Raw genomic sequence first — 19,643 nt, 5'->3', positions numbered from 1 at the left:
CAAATCATTTTTTTACATTGATTCAACCTTCGCAGATTGATTTTCTGGTTGAAAGAACTCTAGGTTATTACATTCTTTCCCAGCCAGCAAAATTGGTCCTTTTTACATTTATTTAACGTCTGCAGACGTCGAATCATTGTTGAAAGTGGTTGATTTACTGGCTGGGTTAGAAGTATAGGTAACACGATTTCCAGTCAGCTGTTTTTTCAGGCGTTTCATTTCATAACATAGAATGTAGCTTTCATTTCAACCTGTCAAAATGTTTTAGAATCAGAAAAAAAGCTTCTTTTTGATACTTTTCAATGTAGCTAAACGTTGAAACGATATAAAAGCCAACTTTTCTGTCTGGGCTGCTGCTTTTAGTTAAATTTCCCAGACAGCAAAACCCGTCATTTTTCAGACGTTGAATCAATGTAAAAATGACTGGTTTTTCTGTCTGGGTTGTTTAACTTGAGTCTGGCAATGTCGAGACAATGTAAGAATAGTTAATTTTACTTTTACATAATTAAAAATGAAATGTACCACAATTCTGGTTCAACACACAAATGATCGTGGAGTTATGAAAAATTCAGTTTACAAGCATTTAGAGAAACACAATGCTCGCTGTTCTGTTGTGAGTAGTCAGGTAGTGCTTACGCCGGGAAGATCGCTCCTTCTCAACTGTAGCCTACATGTCATGAATGGCATGACATACATAGTTTCAATATGTGCTTTGTGCAAAAAGGCATATTGCATTTGGAGCGACGATCAGAAACTTTGCCGAGATTATTTCTTTTTTTGGAATAACCCGTTCCTCTGATGTCGTCTACACATAATGGTACAACGCTTTGTCGATAACTGTGGTTGATGATTCGGTTGTGATTAGCCCTGTTTTTCTTTTCAGAAGTTGCAAAGTGTAAATACTAAACTAAAGTAACGGATTATTCCTAGTAGCCAAAGTTTGCTTTTCATGTTTTGAACACGTCGAATCTTCGTAAAAACTGGTCAACTTCACTTGCTGAGATTGTGCAATGACGCAACAAAAACTGCCTGGGATTTAGATAAAACGATAAATTACACTATGAGTTCCATTGCGTTTAGTTCTAAGTTGAAACGTGTGATTGATGACCTGACTCGCGGTTGACTGCGGCCACTGTGTACACAATAGCAGAAGCGATGAGTCATTTCGAGGCCGATTGCCAAAATATAGGAATTTAGACAAAATTTCTGAACAACCTGTGACAAAATGCTTATTGTGAACCACATAATGTTCCAAAAATAACCAAATTAGGTTTAAACGATGCTCAAATGATAAAAAGTAAAAGTCAAGAAATATCAGCGCTTTAGGAGAATTCCTTCTATATAAAATTTCAAAACTAGTGAAGGGCGGGACCATCAGGTCCCGGCTGATAACAGGTCGAGTTAAGGGCATGTCACGTTTTTTCTGCAATGTCACAGCGTCAGTGTGCAATGTGCATCCAAGCATACAAAAATCAGAATTTTATCACTTTTTTTGAAAAAAGTAAACTGATACATGTGGAGAAGGTAAATTTATACAGTACTGTATATTAAATTCTTTTTTGTGACTGTAATAAATGTTGTCATGGATCTAGTTGATTTAAATAAGTTGTTCTTTATTAACTAGACCTGCTACTTTGGAAAACAACTATTATATAGGCTTTCGTAGGTCTACACGCTATCTACTGTTAAAAAATGAGAACAGCTCAAAGAACCCCTCTTAAATAAGAACTCCAGCCAATCATTCTTCCCATGTCCATCCCGCTGCAGAAGCTTCGCCGCACACATGGGTCTCAACAGTCATCCTTGCGCACAATCACGTCAACCACATATTAAATTTTCATTTAGATCTTTGCTGTCAAGGGGGATTTCTGTGTTAGTTTTACTGTATCAAATTACCTTCCGGGTGCATCAATTTACCTTCCGTGGAAGGTAAATTGATACATTTGAGTGATGTTTTTAAAATTTCAATTAAAAAAGAAAAGTTACACAAATACAAAAGTGAAAATGTTTTTAAAAAGTGTGTAAGGGATCAGACTTTCATTTCAGCTTAAAATCAATAGTTTGTGTCAAGTAATTTTCAGTTAACAGGCAAAAATGTTAAAAGTGTATCAAATTCCCTTCCCTTTCCCTATTTAAGAAAATAATACGTCTTTTCGAGTTACATTTTACCTAAAAAGTGGCTTGGTACAGATAGTTTAACTTTAGTAGTTGCTTGTGAAATAACTTATTCATCGGACCTCTAAAAATTGTCGACTTGTCAAACTGGACCTTTGTTAAGGTTAATTAGTTGAGTAACCCTGAGCTATACCATTTGATTGAAGGCAGTGCGTTGACAAAACTGTCCCGGCTCCCATTTCAGCTCCCGTCCTAGCACTCTTATAGTCCTATTCCCCTACCTCTAATCCTTAATCCTCACATCCCAACCCCATAATAAAGCGAACAAAATGTAATTAGAACACTAAAAGTTTGATAGAACGCTGTGACAAAAGTTTGAGAAAAGCCGCAACTCACAACGGAAAAGCTGAAATAACTTTTTGGAAACAAAAATCGACGACACAAAAGTTGATATGAACAAGGCGAAAACAAACAAAACGTATCAGCCAAAAGCCGAAGTTTATGACCAAAAAAACAAAGTTTCTGAACTAAAAATCAAAATTGATGATAAAAAAAAAAACAGAACTGGTGGTGCAAAAACTGACATTGATCATGCAAAGAATGCAACTATTATTTTTTATGCAAAAATCTTATTATTTTCTTGAACATTGTAAAAATATCCTCCATCTTTGAACCGTTCTGCTGGACGTTCCTCCCAAATGCCCACCTATTGATGCACATCTCTGGAAAGGTAATTTAATACTGAATCCGATGCATGCAAATTTTAAGTGGCATATGTTGCGGAATATAGTTTTATTCGAAGATGTTTGGAGAGGTGTTTTTTATGCAAAATCGTACTATTTTCATGAATGTTGTAAAAATATTTTCCATCTTTGAACCGTTCTGCTGGACGTTCCTCCCAAATGCCCACCTATTGATGCATATCCCTGGAAAGGTAATTTAATACTGAATCCGATGCATGCAAAATTTAAGTGGCATATGTTGCGGAATATAGTTTTATTCGAAGATGTTTGGAGAGGTATTTTTTATGTAAAATCGTATTATTTTCTTGAATATCTTAAAAATATCTTCCATCTTTGAACCGTTCTGCTGGACGTTCCTCCCAAATGCCCACCTATTGATGCACATACCTGGAAAGGTAATTTAATACTGAATTTGATGCATACAAAATTTAAGTGGCATATGTTGCGGAATATAGTTTTATTTGAAGATGTTTGGAGAGGTGTTTTTTATGCAAAAAGTCGTATTATTTTCTTGAATATTGTAAAAATATTTTCCATCTTTGAACCGTTCTGCTGGACGTTCCTCCCAAATGCCCACCTATTGATGCACATCTCTGGAAAGGTAATTTAATACTGAATCCGATGCATGCAAAATTTAAATGGCATATGTTGCGGAATATAGTTTTATTCGAAGATGTTTGGAGAAGTATTTTTTTTGTAAAATCGTATTATTTTCTTGAATATCGTAAAATTATCCTCCATCTTTGAACCGTTCTGCTGGACGTTCCTCCCAAATGCCCACCTACTGATGCACATCCCTGGAAAGGTAATTTAATACTAAATCCGATGCATGCAAAATTTAAGTGGCATATGTTGCGGAATATAGTTTTATTCGAAGATGTTTGAAGAGGTATTTTTTATGCAAAAAGTCGTATTATTTTCTTGAAGATTGTAAAAATATCCTCCATCTTTGAACCGTTCTGCTGGACGTTCCTCCCAAATGCCCACCTATTGATGCACATCCCTGGAAAGGTAATTTAATACTAAATCCGATGCATGCAAAATTTAAGTGGCATATGTTGCGGAATATAGTTTTATTCGAAGATGTTTGGAGAGGTATTTTTATGTAAAATCGTGTTATTTTCTTGAATATTGTAAAAATATCCTCCATCTTTGAACCGTTCTGCTGGACGTTCCTCCCAAATGCCCACTTATTGATGCACATTCCTGGAAAGGTAATTTAATACTGAATCCGATGCATACAAAATTTAAGTGGCATATGTTGCGGAATATAGTTTTATTTGAAGATGTTTGGAGAGGTGTTTTTTATGCAAAAAGTCGTATTATTTTCTTGAATATTGTAAAAATATCCTCCATCTTTGAACCGTTCTGCTGGACGTTCCTCCCAAATGCCCACCTATTGATGCACATCCCTGGAAAGGTAATTTAATACTGAATCCGATGCATGCAAAATTTAAGTGGCATATGTTGCGGAATATAGTTTTATTCGAAAATGTTTGGAGAGGTGTTTTTTATGCAAAGTCGTATTATTTTCTTGAATATCGTGAAAATATCCTCCATCTTTGAACCGTTCTGCTGGACGTTCCTCCCAAATGCCCATCCCTGGAAAGGTAATTTAATACTGAATCCGATGCATGCAAAATTTAAGTGGCATATGTTGCGGAATATAGTTTTATTTAAGATTTTTCGAAGGTATGTCATGTCGCACTTTATGCCTCGCACTTATTCACGGATAACTTTTTTAGGCGGAAAGAAGAAAAATTATTCTGCCAGAATGACGGTGGTCCGAAAACCCTCTAAGTCTAAACGTCTGCCGATTTCTGAAAATGCCTAATAATTGTCAAGTGTTGCCAGATGGGTGAGTTTTGCTTCGTAGTTGAGGGAAATTTCTAGCAGGATGCAATATTGTTGATTCTTTTATTTCGAATTGACTACAATAAACATTATTTTTATTTAAAAACATCATACAGCACTAAAAAATGCCCGATAACGGGTATTTAAAAGTAGCCCATAAGTAGACTATAGTTCAACAACCTTGCATTATGTGTTTCGTTATATAAATTACGATTTAACCTTTTTTCTTTAGTTATAAATCTTAAACTATTTGTGTGTATGTCAATTTAAAAAAACATAATAATCTGGCAACACTATACAATTATTTGTTCAAAACTGTTAACAAATAAACTGATTTGACGTTACGTGCAATCAAGTCTCACCTCGACAGCTACTTCCAAATCTCTTTCAAGTATTTATTGAAATTTAAAAAGAAAAAACTGGCAAGACGTTAGAATTGATTCACCTGGCAACACTGTATGTAAATTAAATGTAGTCAGCTCCTTGCAGATATAAAACATTTTTTAAATTTGAAAAAAATCTAATCTGGCAACACCTTACAATTGACTCACCTGGCAACACTGTAAACTAAACAATTGATTTGAATTTTTTATTGAAATTTTTGAATGAAGTTAATAATTTGCAACACTAGATGTCGTTAAAGAGAGGTGACCTCCCAACCCTTCCCTGACAATTTCATTATTACAATATTAAAGTTTACGTTGATACAATGTCGTCTATCGTTGATACTTCGTCGTCATGTAATAAACAAAGAACGGAAAACATTAATTTAACATAAAACAACATCAAATAAATAAACAACAAAATATTTCAATCATCTCGATCCTTGTGGATGATGACGACATAGTCGTCAACCAAGATCTTCAACTTCTGTAAAAGATGAAGCGAATAATTAAATTAAAGAAGTTTCCAAACTTGGAATACTTTGGATCCTTCCAACTGTGTATTGATGGAAGGTCGTTGAATCAATGTAATGTTGATGCAAATACTTCACGTTGATGTTTATTGACGTAGAATCAACGATAGAATAACAAACCTTGGTGATTGTAGGCTACCATAGGCTAGCTAGGCTACAATTACCAGAAGCAAAATATTATCAACAATTTGAGGTTAGAGTTTGGTAGATGTGACGTTAGATAACGTTGATACAACGTAATGTACTCTATTTATTATGTTAGATAACGTTGATACAACATAATGTACTCTACATGTTATGTTAGATAACGTTGATACAACGTAATGTACTCTACATGTTACGTTGGATAACGTTGATACAACGTAATGTACTCTAGATGTTATGTTAGATAACGTTGATACAACGTAATGTACTCTACATGTTATGTTAGATATGCAAAAACCTCAAGGTATAATTATGCTCACATACCGCCACCATTTGGTGTCACTGCGCAAGAAACTCACATCCCGCGCTGCGCTACTCAAGCGCCTGGCAGGCTCTAGCTGGGGGGCGAGGGCTGACACTTTGCGTATAGCAGCCTTAGCCCTTGTCTACTCTTCAGCAGAGTACTGTGCACCTGTTTGGTGCCGCAGTGCTCACTGCCATAACATCGACACTGCCATAAACAGCGCCCTGCGCACAGTGACCGGATGCCTGCGTCCCACACCATTGGACAATCTCCCCATTCTCGCTGGCATCCAACCCGCTGAGCTTCGTCGCGAAGAAGCCACTCTGTCCCTCGGTCGACGGGCACTGGAGCCTAACCACCTTCTCCACCACAAGATCTCTGCTCTCCCAAACGAGCACCCCAGTCGACTGAAATCAAGACACCCATTCGTGCCAGCCGCTCAACTTCTTATCAACAAAGCTGATGTACAAGACATCTCTGCGGCTGCTTGGGCGGACCATAAATGGAGTTCTGAATGGAAGTCAACCGCCACCAGACTCCATTCGTTCATCCCCGACGCCGACACACGCCCCATCGGTCTAACACTACCAAGACAGGCATGGGTGCGCCTTAACCGTCTCCGTACGGGCGTCGGGCTTTTCCGCTCAACCATGCACCAATAGGGAATGGCCTCTTCCTCCTCCTGTGAATGTGGTGCCGAGGAACAGACCGCAGACCACATCATCAATGACTGCTCCATCTTCAAGCCACCTAACGGAGTGGAAGGTCTGCGTGTCATGGATGATGAAACCAAAGACTGGCTGCTCTCTAGTAGCCTTCCAGTGTAGTTCGGGAACATCGTGATTCTGGGGTGGTAAAAGGATAGACCCTCGGCCCCAGACGCTCACACGACGACGACGAAACCTCAATTGCTAAGGTAACAGGGATCAGTTGTCAGTAGATGTTACAGAAAATATATTTCGCACTTATTCAGTGCATCGTCAGTTCTGATCATAACTGACGATGCACTGAATAAGTGCGAAATATATTTTCTGTTACATCTACTGACAACTCATCCTGTTACCTTAGCAATTGAGGTTTTAGCTTTCTAGATATGGAACAGGGATCCTTTCAGAATAAGACTAGGTCAGAAAGCGAGGCAGACTCCGACGCAGCTCAGTATCAGCCAAGAGCAGTTAGCTACAGTTATGTTAGATATCGTTGATACAACGTAACTGTCACCTTATTGTCCGACCCATCCAGAGCTTCCTTCAACATGGATCGTTCCATCATGTTCGCAAGTCTCTCCCTCCCACAACCATCATCGAGGCATTGCACCATCCAAACTTCCTCCTCAACTTTGCTCATTACCTCGATGACGTCATGGACAAATAGGAAGTTGTGTTGGAGATCCAATTGAACAATCTAAAAACAAATAATTATGATGCAACAATTAAATAATGTTGTTGTTTGTGACGATTTGTTCATTTGTGAAAGTTTAACAAAACATAAAATAATTACAAATTGGAACTGATTTGGACTCGGACGATAAAACAATGTAAAGTGACGTTGAATCAACGTAACAACTGATGTTAATGCAACTATGGATCAATGTAAGTAAACGTTGGTTATAAAAGTTAAACATGACTTACGGAGCCAGGCATCGATTTGATCGCTTCCTTCCATGGACGGAATTTGTTGGAATTCATTTCGCATTGGGCCAGATCAAGCATTCCAATCCGCCCTGGCATCGATTTGAGGAATGACGTCACTGCATGGAAGTCATTCTGAGTGTCGGTGGATTCCATCACTATCTTCCCTCCATCAAAATGACTTCCTGCGGCCACGGTCACTTCCTCGTTGTTGCCTTCCCTCAGGATTCTGCTGATGGGGATGATAGAGTGACTATTGTGACCTAACAATGCAGGAATAATATCAATAAATATTAGCTCGGCTAACCAGGTTGTAATCTAAAACCACAGTTTGGTTCTAACCATAAAATAATCAAACATTGAACACAAGTTGTTTACTTAAGAATAAAACATTAATTTATTTATCTCGCAAACAAAATGCAATCAATTATTTTGAACAACAAAGTGGTTATTTGCCATGGTTACGAACAAAAAACTACCATCGTCATCACTATCTTTGTTTTCATCATCACTATCTTCGTCTTCATCATTGTGATCTAACAATACACGAATAATATCAATAAATATTAGCTCGGCAGACCAGGTTGTAATCTAAAACCACAGTTTGGTTCTAACCATAAAATAACCAAACATTGAATCCAAGTTGTTTACTTAAGAATAAAACATTATTTTATTTACCTCGCAAACAAAATACAAAGATTTTGAACAACAAAGTGGTTATTTGCCATAGTTACGAACGAAAAACTACCATCGTCATCACTACCTTTGTCTATCATATCGGCGTGCCAGATTTATAAGGAATTTAATACCATCCTGCGGGCCAAGAAATGTTGCAGCGCGGACCGGGAGTTTGACACATATGCACTAATCCATCTAATCTACTTGTTTGAACTATCAGGTTTGGTGGCCGTGATACATAATACCAAAAAAGTAGATCTTGTACATGCATTTGTTAAACCTTTACGGTTTCGTCACCCTTTCATTTTGTTGGTTTAGTTGCTGTACTTTATTTTCACAATATCGTTTCTTTTGCGTCCCAACAAAGATCAGCTAAACATTGAGTTGAATACAATATGCGGGCAAGGACATGTTAACTGCAACACGTTAGCAGCATCGAGATATTTTAATAGTTAAGATGTTAATAACGTATCTAGATAAAAAATTCTTAGATATTGATCTTGAAATTCATTTTATTCAAGTCTCTGGATTTCAAGCTGTTTCAGTGAAACATTTTTGCAGTCTATCCATTAAAAATATCTAAGAGTGCCACTGCACACAACAACAATATTTTGTCTCAATTACAATTACAGTAGTCTACATAAAAATTTGTAATTAATTACATTTAATGTTGATCCAACTTTGACCTGAACCACTGAGGACAGAAGATAAAAGCAAACCGAATTCAATCTTCCTCGATTCATGGCCGCAGCCACTTTTTAAATGCAGTTACATACTTTTAAAGAAAAGTCATTGAGTTGAATTTGGTTAATATCCAAACGAGTCCTGGATTGGAGTCAAAATTAGCGAAATTGAAGAGGGCGCTATAACATTGCTTTAGCCTACTGTTATCTAGATCAGGGTTTTCCAAACTTTTTTGCTCGCGATCCCTTTTAATCTCCTAGAACTTTTCGCGACCCTTTGCGGTTAAAATGATAAATAGTGCGAAATATAGCCTACATTGTGATATTGATGAAACGGTTTTCAAATGAAAACTTGAAACAAGCTAACGGTGCTCAATGACTGTTACTTTAGGAAGCCACTTTAACAAGTCGAAATTCTGCCACTGAAATTGATTAGAATGCAACCGCCAACCAATCAGAACATCTTATAAGAGGCTACCGTCCAATTGTGATCCTTCTCGCACTCATCCAGAGAGTTAATGCTTATTTTGAACTTTATTTGGTAATTACAGAAGAAAAAGAGCAATAGCAGTAGTGGGAATCGAACCCGCGTCACTGAAATGACTACTTTCTAGCCCTAACCCTAACCTCTAAGCCAACCAGCTGACAAAAAATCCCTCACTTAATTTGCTTTTTATCATCTTCTTTTCGCCATTTTTTACGTCACTTAAACCGTAGCTTATGATTGGTTGGCGGTTTCATTCTAATCAATTTCAGTGGCAGAATTTCGACTTGTTAAAGTGGCTTCCGTTACTTTAGAGTAGGCACGCAACCTACTGGATACAAAAAAAGAACTAAACACATTTATTGAGATGGTTATGAGTGTAATGGATGCAAACAATTTTTGCTACAAAGCAAGTCCAGCCTTGGCTCAATAATGTTGTTTAGTTTTGATGGTGTCTGTTCATCAACGTTAAAAACGCTGTCTCGCACAAATTGTCGTTGTAGGCTTCAGCTCGTGTCCGAGCATTGGTTTTATTTCCAGTCGGATGTGGCTTTGGAGGCCTACTCTACAGCAGGCCCGGATTTAGGGGGGCAGAGGGTGCAAGTGCCCCGGGCTCCCCTTTTGAAGGGGGCCCCCGACGTGGAAAAAATGTGATTTTATGTTGTTTGTTTTTTGTTTCAGCCTTTGGAGTTTCTGCAAAATGCTGTTAACTGCGCAGTGCAGTGCTGGATAAATGCTGCTGTGCTACTGTAGACGTAGTGATGGTTCGGCGCAAAAACTTTTTTGCACGGGGCCCCTCCGATCTAAAAGTGCTCCGGGCCCACCATCAGCTAAATCCGGCCCTGCTCTACAGTGGAAAAGACGTGGCCAAAAGTCACATTGTATGGAGAGTTGGGAACGTAGTTGTATTAGCTTTCTTTTTAATGTTTTATTTTTTCTGAACCTTTTGTAGTATCCTGTTTTTTTCGAAAAATTTCGTGCCTTCCTTCGTTCTCTTCTTCCAGATTGACTTATCACTAGCAAGTTGTTCCCACTATTCTAGATCAATATTTGCTGGGGTGAGGGAGACTTTAACGGATCTTTGTAATTGCGTCATTGGTGGGACGATCCTCCCAACAAGTACCCAGCCTTTGCCTCAGTTTTCTCTGCTGGAAATTTTCAAGACAAACACGTCAAAACAAATGACAGGACTGCGGTTAGGCCCACTGCTGAATTAGGTCATGGTAGATATTCCGCTCTAACGTTAAGCCAAAAAGTGCGAAGGTTTTTTGCATAAAATTTATAAATTTCTACAAAATTTAAACTTCAAGTCAGAAGATAGATCAGTAATATCTTTCTGAGAGAAGTGCTCGGTAGGTTAGCTACTTTGTTTTTTCGTGCAAATATGTTTTGGATTCAATATAATTTGGTATTGTCCAATTCTGGAAGCAAATACTTCTGAAACTGTCAAAAGATTTTACAAACTTTTAATAAACAAAGGCTTAATAACATTTTATTTCACATCATTGATTAACCAAAAACTTTTCTGTAAATGAGAACATTTCAAGTGAATCATTTTCATCTTCTTGTTTCCAGATGTTTAATGTGTTGATGAACGCTTTAATTTTAGATTTCAATGTAAAACAAACGCAAAAACATAGATGTTTTCTCTATGGAGAGACAAATTAAATTCGTTCAGTTTTTTTAAGAAAATCTGATAAATAGCTTAATTTCAAGAAACAGATGTCATTGCGAAAATGGTGGGCAAAGTCTGCATTTTTTTCTTTAGAAAAATCACGACTTCAATTTTAAACACTAAAAACTTTTTTGTTTCAACTTTTGAAAGCCATCTTTCTTAACATTGCAATAAAAGGGTTTTGAATTCCGATTCCGTTTTACCACACCAATTGCGAAAATACGCGTAGGCCTACTGGGTGGGTTACTCTCAACTTGTTTGGTTACAGTTAATAACTTGCACAGAAGTTTTAATATGCAGTACTTTGAGTAAAATTGGCACACTCTCTGTGACCTCTGAAGTTCGTTACGCGACCCCTTGCGGGGTCGCAACCCCCAGTTTGAGAAGCCCTGATCTAGATAATCTGGAGGACTCACTGCCTGAAGAGTTGATGATTTCAAGTGTTACAAAGCTTTCTGAGCAGAATGAATCTTCATACGCAGTTTTGACTCTGAGTAGCGGTTTCACTAAGTTATATAATTTGAGACTGGTGGGCTATCAGGCCTCCGTTCCCTTTAAAAAAATCAAGGACGCTAAAATCATCTCTAGCAAGGTCTGAACGTACCATCTGGATCTCCTTGTCAACGCTACTGACTATTAGTGAGATGGTTGACAAATATTACTTCAACTTGAAAAGTTCTTGCTCGCTGAAAGAATTGAGTACTTTTGCTTGAATGTGACCAAGAGACAACGATTTTCCACTTTATTTTGTAAGCTACAGCTTACTTATGATCTTATGCTTAACCGTGCTTATATCTATTGTACACTAATATATGCTGCTGGAGATTTTGTTTCTTAACCTGGCTGATTTCATTTACTTGGCAATTTTTCATCTTTTGATCACTTTTAACCTGAAAACACTTTTATAAACAAAACTACTCAACAAAACAACGATGCAATGTTGGTTTTCAGTTGCCTAAATAGCCTATACGCCGCTACAAAATTGGTAAAACATCCTTAGCGTAGAAAACTGTGTTGACCATGTAAAAACATTTACTTACTTTCAGCGACCTCTTGAGTTTTCGTACACAACTCTGAAAGAAATACTTCTCGTTTTCGCAATTTTTCATCTAAAAAATATTAAATCCATCATGAAAACTTAATTCATTTTTTTACGTCCTATTTACGTTATTTATCACTGCTGGAGTGAACCAGCTCAGTGGCCAAATGGTTTTGCCTTCGGGTCTGATACTGGTAGATCTGATTCCAGCAGTTCTGTTCGGGATTAACCAGTTTGGGTCGAACCAGAGACTTTAAAAATGGTACCGATTATGTTCTTTCTTGCATGATGCAGTGAGAATAAGTCGGGCAGTAATGTAGGCTAATGACATCGTAAACCTGATATAAAATAGACAGCAAATCAATTGTAGACGTTAAATCGAAAAAAAGTAGTTGGTTTGAAGTCTGGGAATAACATTGTTGATTTCGGTTATAAATTTTTGTTTGAAGAGGTTTCAGATGAAAACTACGTTTGCTTTTAAAACATTGAAACAGAACTTCCGGGAGAACCAGACGTAAACAAGTAACGTTAGCCAACATACGCCTTTTGTTAAGTACAGTAATATAATACTGTTAATTTAATCTATTGAAGTAATCTATCTGATGTAACGTATAGTATCTGATCTGTCTGGTCAACCGTTGTCTGTTGATTGGTTTCACTTCGATTGAATAACTGTATTATATCATCATCATCATTAACCCTATCTTAGTACGAGCTGATTTCGTATGCGGAAAGTACGTCACGGGCTATCTTAGTCCCGTGCTAATTAATCGATAATAACGAGAGCTATGAAAATCACAGAGCCAAAATATTTTACTAAGATAATAGCCATGTGGATTGTTCGTATAGAAATTAAATGTTTACCCAACAAATTTATTGAAATGAATTGTTTGAGATAAAAAAAGCGTCAAAAGTCGGTTTTTATTCTGCTTTCCCAAAAATAGCTTCAAAATTGAAATTTTTGAATTATAACATAGAGCAGTGCTAAAATAAACAAAATATTACTTTTTCTCATAAATATAAGGCATTTTTGGGTGTTTTTACATTTCAAAGTAATTGCAGTAACATCTATATTGCGCTAACATTAAATTATATATATCTAGCATTACACGAAAGTGTCTAGCCACTTGAGACGAAGTGCTTATTGTGAAGGGCAGGAAGGTAGAAAAATGACCAGTGTATTTTAGAAAATTCGCAAAGAATAAAAATTAAAAGTCAAGAAATTTAACATTTGACATGGGGCGTCCTCATAAAACCACGTGTCACTACAGATAGGGTTAAATTCATTCCTCTCGTCGAGGGTTGGAGGCTGTGTTGAACGTTGACGCCGTCAATTTGACGGCGTCAAATTTTGTTGACACTGAGACTAGCGCCGTCAATTCATTTTTTAGTTGACGAAAGTGATAGCGCCGTCAATTATTTTGTCAATTTTAAGCGTCACGCGCTATGCGTCGTTTTTTGTTTTCATGGAAAATCTCGTTTCACAATGAGAGTTTCACAATGTATTCTGGCCAGCGCGACTCATCCGAATCACCGGCTTTTGCGTTGGCTGGAATGGCAACCTGGAATACAAGCGGAAGAAGTTCGCCAAATGGTGATCACTGATCACTCATTTCGTGAGCAGTATCGAGAACGAGGGATCAGAGAGAGAAAGCGAAAAATCAATGAATGTCGAAGGTTAAAGATACTTTATTTCAAGAGCTCTATGCCCCTGAAAAGACGGGCATAGAGCGATGTTGGTGCAGTGGACCTCGTTGAAAGATATATATATGCTACACCATCACAGCACGCTTGGAACTGTGATACATTTCCGAGTGAGCGTTTTCAAGGCGTGTTTTTGAAAGACAACACACCAACAGGCGTACCATCCAGCGCTGCTGTGGAACGCATGTTTTCACTTGGAAAGGACATTATGCGTCCCAAACGCAGCAGATTGTCGGACAAACATTTTGAAATGTTTGTGTTTCTACAAGGCAATAACTAATAAGCTAAGCAGCCAATTACAATACAATCTTAAAACATATTGCCTGCTCTTTTTTTATATAGCTATTGTTAGCCTAAACTTGGTTAAATGCTTCTGTTTTGTGAGACCCTGGCTAAAATAGCGCTAGAAATTAGCGCTGACGCCGTTAATTTCTTTAACCCTTTGCTTTTCAACGTTTTTTTGGAAGTTAACTACTCAAGGGGGGGCCGTTTTTGGATCAAATTCAATCAGCTGTTACGTGTGATCCGCTGGTGCTATTTCAAAAGAAGTTGCACTAGTGTGAAAAAAAATCATTTGAAGTTTGAAGTTTGAAAAGTCATTATTCTAAAATTTTATATGTTAAACTTGATATTTCAACTTTTGCAAAGGTACCCAAAAACGACAATTTTGACTTATCTTGCCGCTGTGTAATTACCGTGCTAATCTGATTTCAAGCAAAGTTTTGTAGAACAAAGAGCTTGATCGGCCGCACGAAGTGTGTGTGCGGTGTGCATACTCATTGCATTGATGAAGATTTACGACTTGCAAGCAAATCTTATTGTAGGCTACTCATTAATTCTAAAATAGTTACAATCAGAGTAATATTGTTACACGAATTTGAAAAAAACAAAACTACGTTTGTTGTTTTATATTTTTGTCCTAAACTAATGCTTTCCGAAACTCATGGCTAGCTTCTAGTTTTATGGAACCAAACTTTTCATAAGTAACACCTTAGCCTACTTGAATAGCTGTTCACATCTTCGTTTGTGTGTTTTAGGTCTACACTCTACAATATTGAATTTGTAGTATGAACATTTTTAGTAGACAGAAGACAATTGAACAAGCTGTTGAAATTATCAGAAATTTCTAAGTTCAAATTAGGCGCTTTTGGAATTGTGGATTTGTGTCAAGTCGCATCACAAATATCATGCAGGCCACATCATAAGTCATTTCGCTTACCGGTGTTTATAAACATGACTCATGAATTACATCCACTAAAAATACAGCATTTACACCAACAAAGCTAAGTTCGAAGCTCACTTTTTACTGAAGGTTGTGTCAATCAATTTGAAAATGTATTTTTAGTCCGCCAACGTCGAAACAATGCAACAGCAAAGTAAGGAACATGGGTAAACAAAAGAAATGTGAAATAAACCCGCAGTCAGCAAACCTACATTAAGTTAACGTTTACAAATGTTGAATCAATGTAAACGGACTGAATTGCTGACTGGGTCGTTATTGTTTGAAAGACAAAAAAGTCGTAAAGGCGACAAAACGATACAAGAGCAAGGCAGCGATTATGTTTCTGGCCAAAAAAAAATTAACTTTTCACTTCAAAGATAAAAATGATTACAACAAGCTTCAAAATTTGTCGTAAAAATATTGCAGAGATACAATAAACATAATCATTTTGTGCCAGATTGTGAGAAGACTTCCTAGATTCTTTTCAAACATTTGCAGGATTGGAAATTATTTTCTATGACTTTATATTGCCGAAAAATGGCTTTTTGGTTGAAAAAACGTGGCTACAATTCTATAAATAATTCTTAGCCCTACTACATTGAAGTAATGAAATGTTTTTTTTTTTGATTTTTTTGATGACGTTTTACAACATCCGAAAAGTAAAAATAATAATGATGAATAATTTCACATAACCATGGTTTATAAACGCTTCACAAAAATTGTTGCATAGACTTTACTGTTAGACGTAAAACGTTTGTAAAAGAAAACTGTCGGGTTCCGTATTTATAATGTTTATTGCGCTGTTATCGAGTTATAAACTGCCTTTGTTGTCTACCTTTGTGGTTGCAGGCCAGCTTAGAGCAGCATGCAAACTACGCGTTTATGGCATTTGCATCGTGTTATGATTCCGCAAATTTCCCACAAGGTCTTTGGTTTTATCGTGATATTTTTGTGCCTTTTCTGTCCTAAACTTGAAGTCACTGTGCTCTACAATCCACACCGCTTTTTAGACTCAGTGTTCATTGAAAATCTTTTGTGTGGTGCATCATTTCAAGTAGTATCTTCCCCTGAACTGTTACACAAACCGCCCAGAACCAGGTTGATTATGAATATTATAGCCGTTGAGTGGCCGTTATTGTATATGTGGATTTATTAGATGTCTGACTAAATTCATGCCAAAGTCGAGCAAATTCTGCTTTCGGGATCCCTGCGGTTATTTACGGTATTTTTTGTTGATAAGATTAGGCAACACTTTTCCAAAATAAATAAAGACATCGGTATTGTTCGTCACTTAGATTTAGTTTTCTCAGCATTGTTTATTCATTCTTTGATCCATTAGTTTATGCCACTTTTGGTATAATCGGATCGTTTATAAATGGCGGGTCTTCACAATAGCCGGCCTCTTATACATTGGCTCAACGTATTCAGATGTTGAATCAATGATCAAGAAAGCTGATTTGTTGTTTGTCTTATGTGACGCCGAGCATTATGCCTCATCTAGGCATTACAAAATATTTTGTAGTGAAGACTAGGCATTATCATCTTTATTTTGCGCTCTTTGAAACAACACACAGTGCACTGTGAAACAAAAATGCAACACATAACAACAAGTAGGCGACATAAAGCCGCTAAGGGACATGTAGTCATCGAGTAAGCTGCTACGTGATCTCATAATTTTGAGTATACAGAATCTCACAATTACTGTTTGCAAAAACGCCATTTCTTCAGCTTCTTCTAAAAGCATTTGCAGTGTGATACATTTCCTCAATTGCAAGTTTTGTCAATGAGAGCATTTCCATAGAACGTTTATTTCGAAGCTCAAGAAAATGAAGTACTGTATCTTCTGACAGGTGTCAAACCCACAACAATGCTTGATATGAACGACTCGGTTACATGTCTTGTAATGCAAAGAAATTTATTCTCACACGAGTCAGTTCAATCATATATTGCTAAAAATCGATTTCGATCAGCTAGAAGCTAGATCATCTTCAGTTAAGCTAAGCTTATTCAAATAGAATCAATAGCTTAGCTTAACTGAAGATGATCTAGCTTCTAGCTGATCGAAATCGATTTTTAGCAATATATGATTGAACTGACTCGTGTGAGAATAAATTTCTTTGCATTATTTCGAAGCTAGGCTTTTCGTGTCATTACCTAAGGGAAGATTTCTTATTGTAACGTTTTTTATTCGTCAATGGATATTTGCTGGTTGAAACAACTGTTTTGAATAGTTTGTGGCCTACATAGCATACTATTTTGATCGTGGATTGCTATTCTTCGTAGAGCTGATAACGCCAAAAACGTTTGCTATTATTGTTTCGAATTAACAACTTTGTGATCACTGGCGTTTCTTTTGTAGCATAAGAAATAACGCGCTTTGTATTATTGAGGTCAAACCAAACAATGGAAAACAAGCGGATGTTTCTCTCTGCTCGCGCATATCGATGCACGAAGCAATTATGAGCTTATGGCTTGTTATCGCAATGTAATCCATTTCACGCTTTGCTGGAAGTTAGCTTGAAATAGCGAAAATTCACCAAAATCTTGAATTTACAAGAAAACTACACAACTTTCAGCATCAAGTTTAATATCATCAGATCCGCTTGGCAGTTTTAGGAAAAGTCAAGAAAAACCAAGTGCATGGCGTTACTGTGCTTCAAGTAATCAAAGGAGATATGAGGGGGGGGGGCCAAATCTGGCCTCCCTTTGAGGAGCAAAGTGTTGAGCTGATGCAGTACTTTACGCCATGAAGTTTTTAGGTAATTCGCACTGACGCTGACGCCGTCAATTTATTTCATTGACGCGTAGAACACTGGATGGAGGCAATGAGGCGGAATATTATATCAATAAGAGCAAAACAAAATCTTGTCAGTGAATGCTATGCTGATAAACGCAGGGTGCTGGTACAGCGACTGCACTGCGTGAGTCTCCACATTGTTATTTTTCACTGCAGAGTTAACTACCATCAAATTGAGAGAACGTTTAACAGGAAAAGATTCGAATAGTTATGAACACAGCAAAGCATTTATTTCACGTTTGAATGAACATAATTTGTGCTTCAAACAATACGTTGACTTTATTTGGCGTTTAAATCATTTTATATTTTACCAGATGAAGATAATCGGGTTTGCTGGGAAGGTGGTTGGAGTAATGAAACATCAGATTCTTCTGAAGGTGACTGGATAGTTGTAGACCTTAAAGAACCTATAAAAGTACAAACATGTTTTCAATAAGCGCCTTAAATTCTGATAGTTTATTATTAAAAAAGAACACTTCGTTAATAGATTAACCTAGAGCAGTGGTTCTTAACCTATGGGTAATTACCCAAATGTGGGTAATTTCAGGATAGCAGGTGGGTAATTAGCTGAACCAGAATATTTAAAATTATTGATGTAGCAAACAATGTCACAGCTGTAAGTAGTAAAGTTGCTTTATTACTTATACACACTTTTTTTGATGCTTTGAGTCCGTTTTAGAATTGTTTCGTCATAGTGATTTACTTTCTCATCATTTTTGTCGCTGGTTTTATGTACTTAATTTTTGTGACATAATAGTAAGATTTTTCTTGTATCCGATAGCTTAGGTATTTTATTTATGATTGAGACAAACGGTGTCAATAGCATAATACAAAGTGAGGTTGTTGACCACTCCAGCAGATTAATTGAGGAATTTCATCGCTACTTTCCTGGTTTTGAACAAGACACCCCTGTGATGGTATTAACAAGGAATCCTTTCAGAGTTTCTGTTGAAAATTTTCCGAGTGAAAAAGATGAAGATATCCAAGAAGAGGTTTTAGACATGATTCATGAGTCATCTGGCGAGGCTTCTTTTGAAGATGAAAGCTTGAGAAAATTCTGGGGAATGATAGGAAATGCATATCCAAAAGTTGCGCAAAAACTACTAACATTGTTGACTATGTTCCCTTCTAGCCTACTTACCTCTGTGAATCAGCATTTTCAAGTATTGTTGCTTTGAAATCAAAATCCCGAAACAAGCCGTTAGATCTGGAGGCAGATTTGCGTTGTGCAGTAGACTATCCAAAAATCGCACTCAATATTGTGTCGATTGTACACAAAAAAAAAACAAGAACAAATGTCTCACTGACGCTATTGATGTCATTCTTCACATAAAATGTTGTTTTTGTTGAATAACGCTGTTTTATATTTTTAATATGGCAAAATAGATAAAATTAGATTTTGGGTAATGGGACTTTGATCTGGACAGAAATGGGTAATAAGGGAAAAAAGGTTAAAAACCACTGAACTAGAGTATACAGTAGTCACAGGTTAACGCTATCTGTAGCAACACGGGGATTATGAGGACACCCCACTCTAGTAGTGAAATATTTCACAGAAGGAAACATGCTAGAAATGTGAATTTTCTTGACTTTTAGTTTTTATTCGTTGCGAATTTTCTAAACCTACACTGGTCATTCTTCAACCTTCCTGCCG

General features: G+C 37.0%; 1 protein-coding gene across 8 annotated transcripts in view; it reads right to left on the bottom strand.

Moving 5' to 3' along the window:
* The window catches only part of LOC145784470 (protein NLRC5-like), a 562,247-nt gene that overhangs the window by 66,626 nt on the left and 475,978 nt on the right, over positions 1-19,643 (bottom strand). For 2 of the 8 annotated variants that reach the window (XM_082596319.1, XM_082596336.1), the window contains 4 exons: positions 18,301-18,396; positions 12,268-12,336; positions 8,184-8,243; positions 7,708-7,970 (listed from right to left, as the gene is read on the bottom strand). The exons of 3 other annotated variants lie outside the window; for them this stretch is intronic. In XM_082596319.1, coding sequence (XP_082452445.1) covers positions 7,708-7,970; positions 8,184-8,243; positions 12,268-12,336; positions 18,301-18,396 — 488 coding nt within the window. Of the gene's footprint in view, positions 1-5,286; positions 5,583-7,297; positions 7,481-7,707; positions 7,971-8,183; positions 8,244-12,267; positions 12,337-18,300; positions 18,397-19,643 lie in introns of those variants that run through there. 3 more of the 8 variants (XM_082596332.1, XM_082596326.1, XM_082596352.1) reach the window with 3 other exon arrangements.

The sequence above is a fragment of the Aplidium turbinatum genome, chromosome 1, assembly GCF_918807975.1.
Source record: "Aplidium turbinatum chromosome 1, kaAplTurb1.1, whole genome shotgun sequence".
Lineage (NCBI taxonomy): Eukaryota > Metazoa > Chordata > Ascidiacea > Aplousobranchia > Polyclinidae > Aplidium > Aplidium turbinatum.
This window is presented reverse-complemented; position numbering and strand designations above follow the sequence as displayed.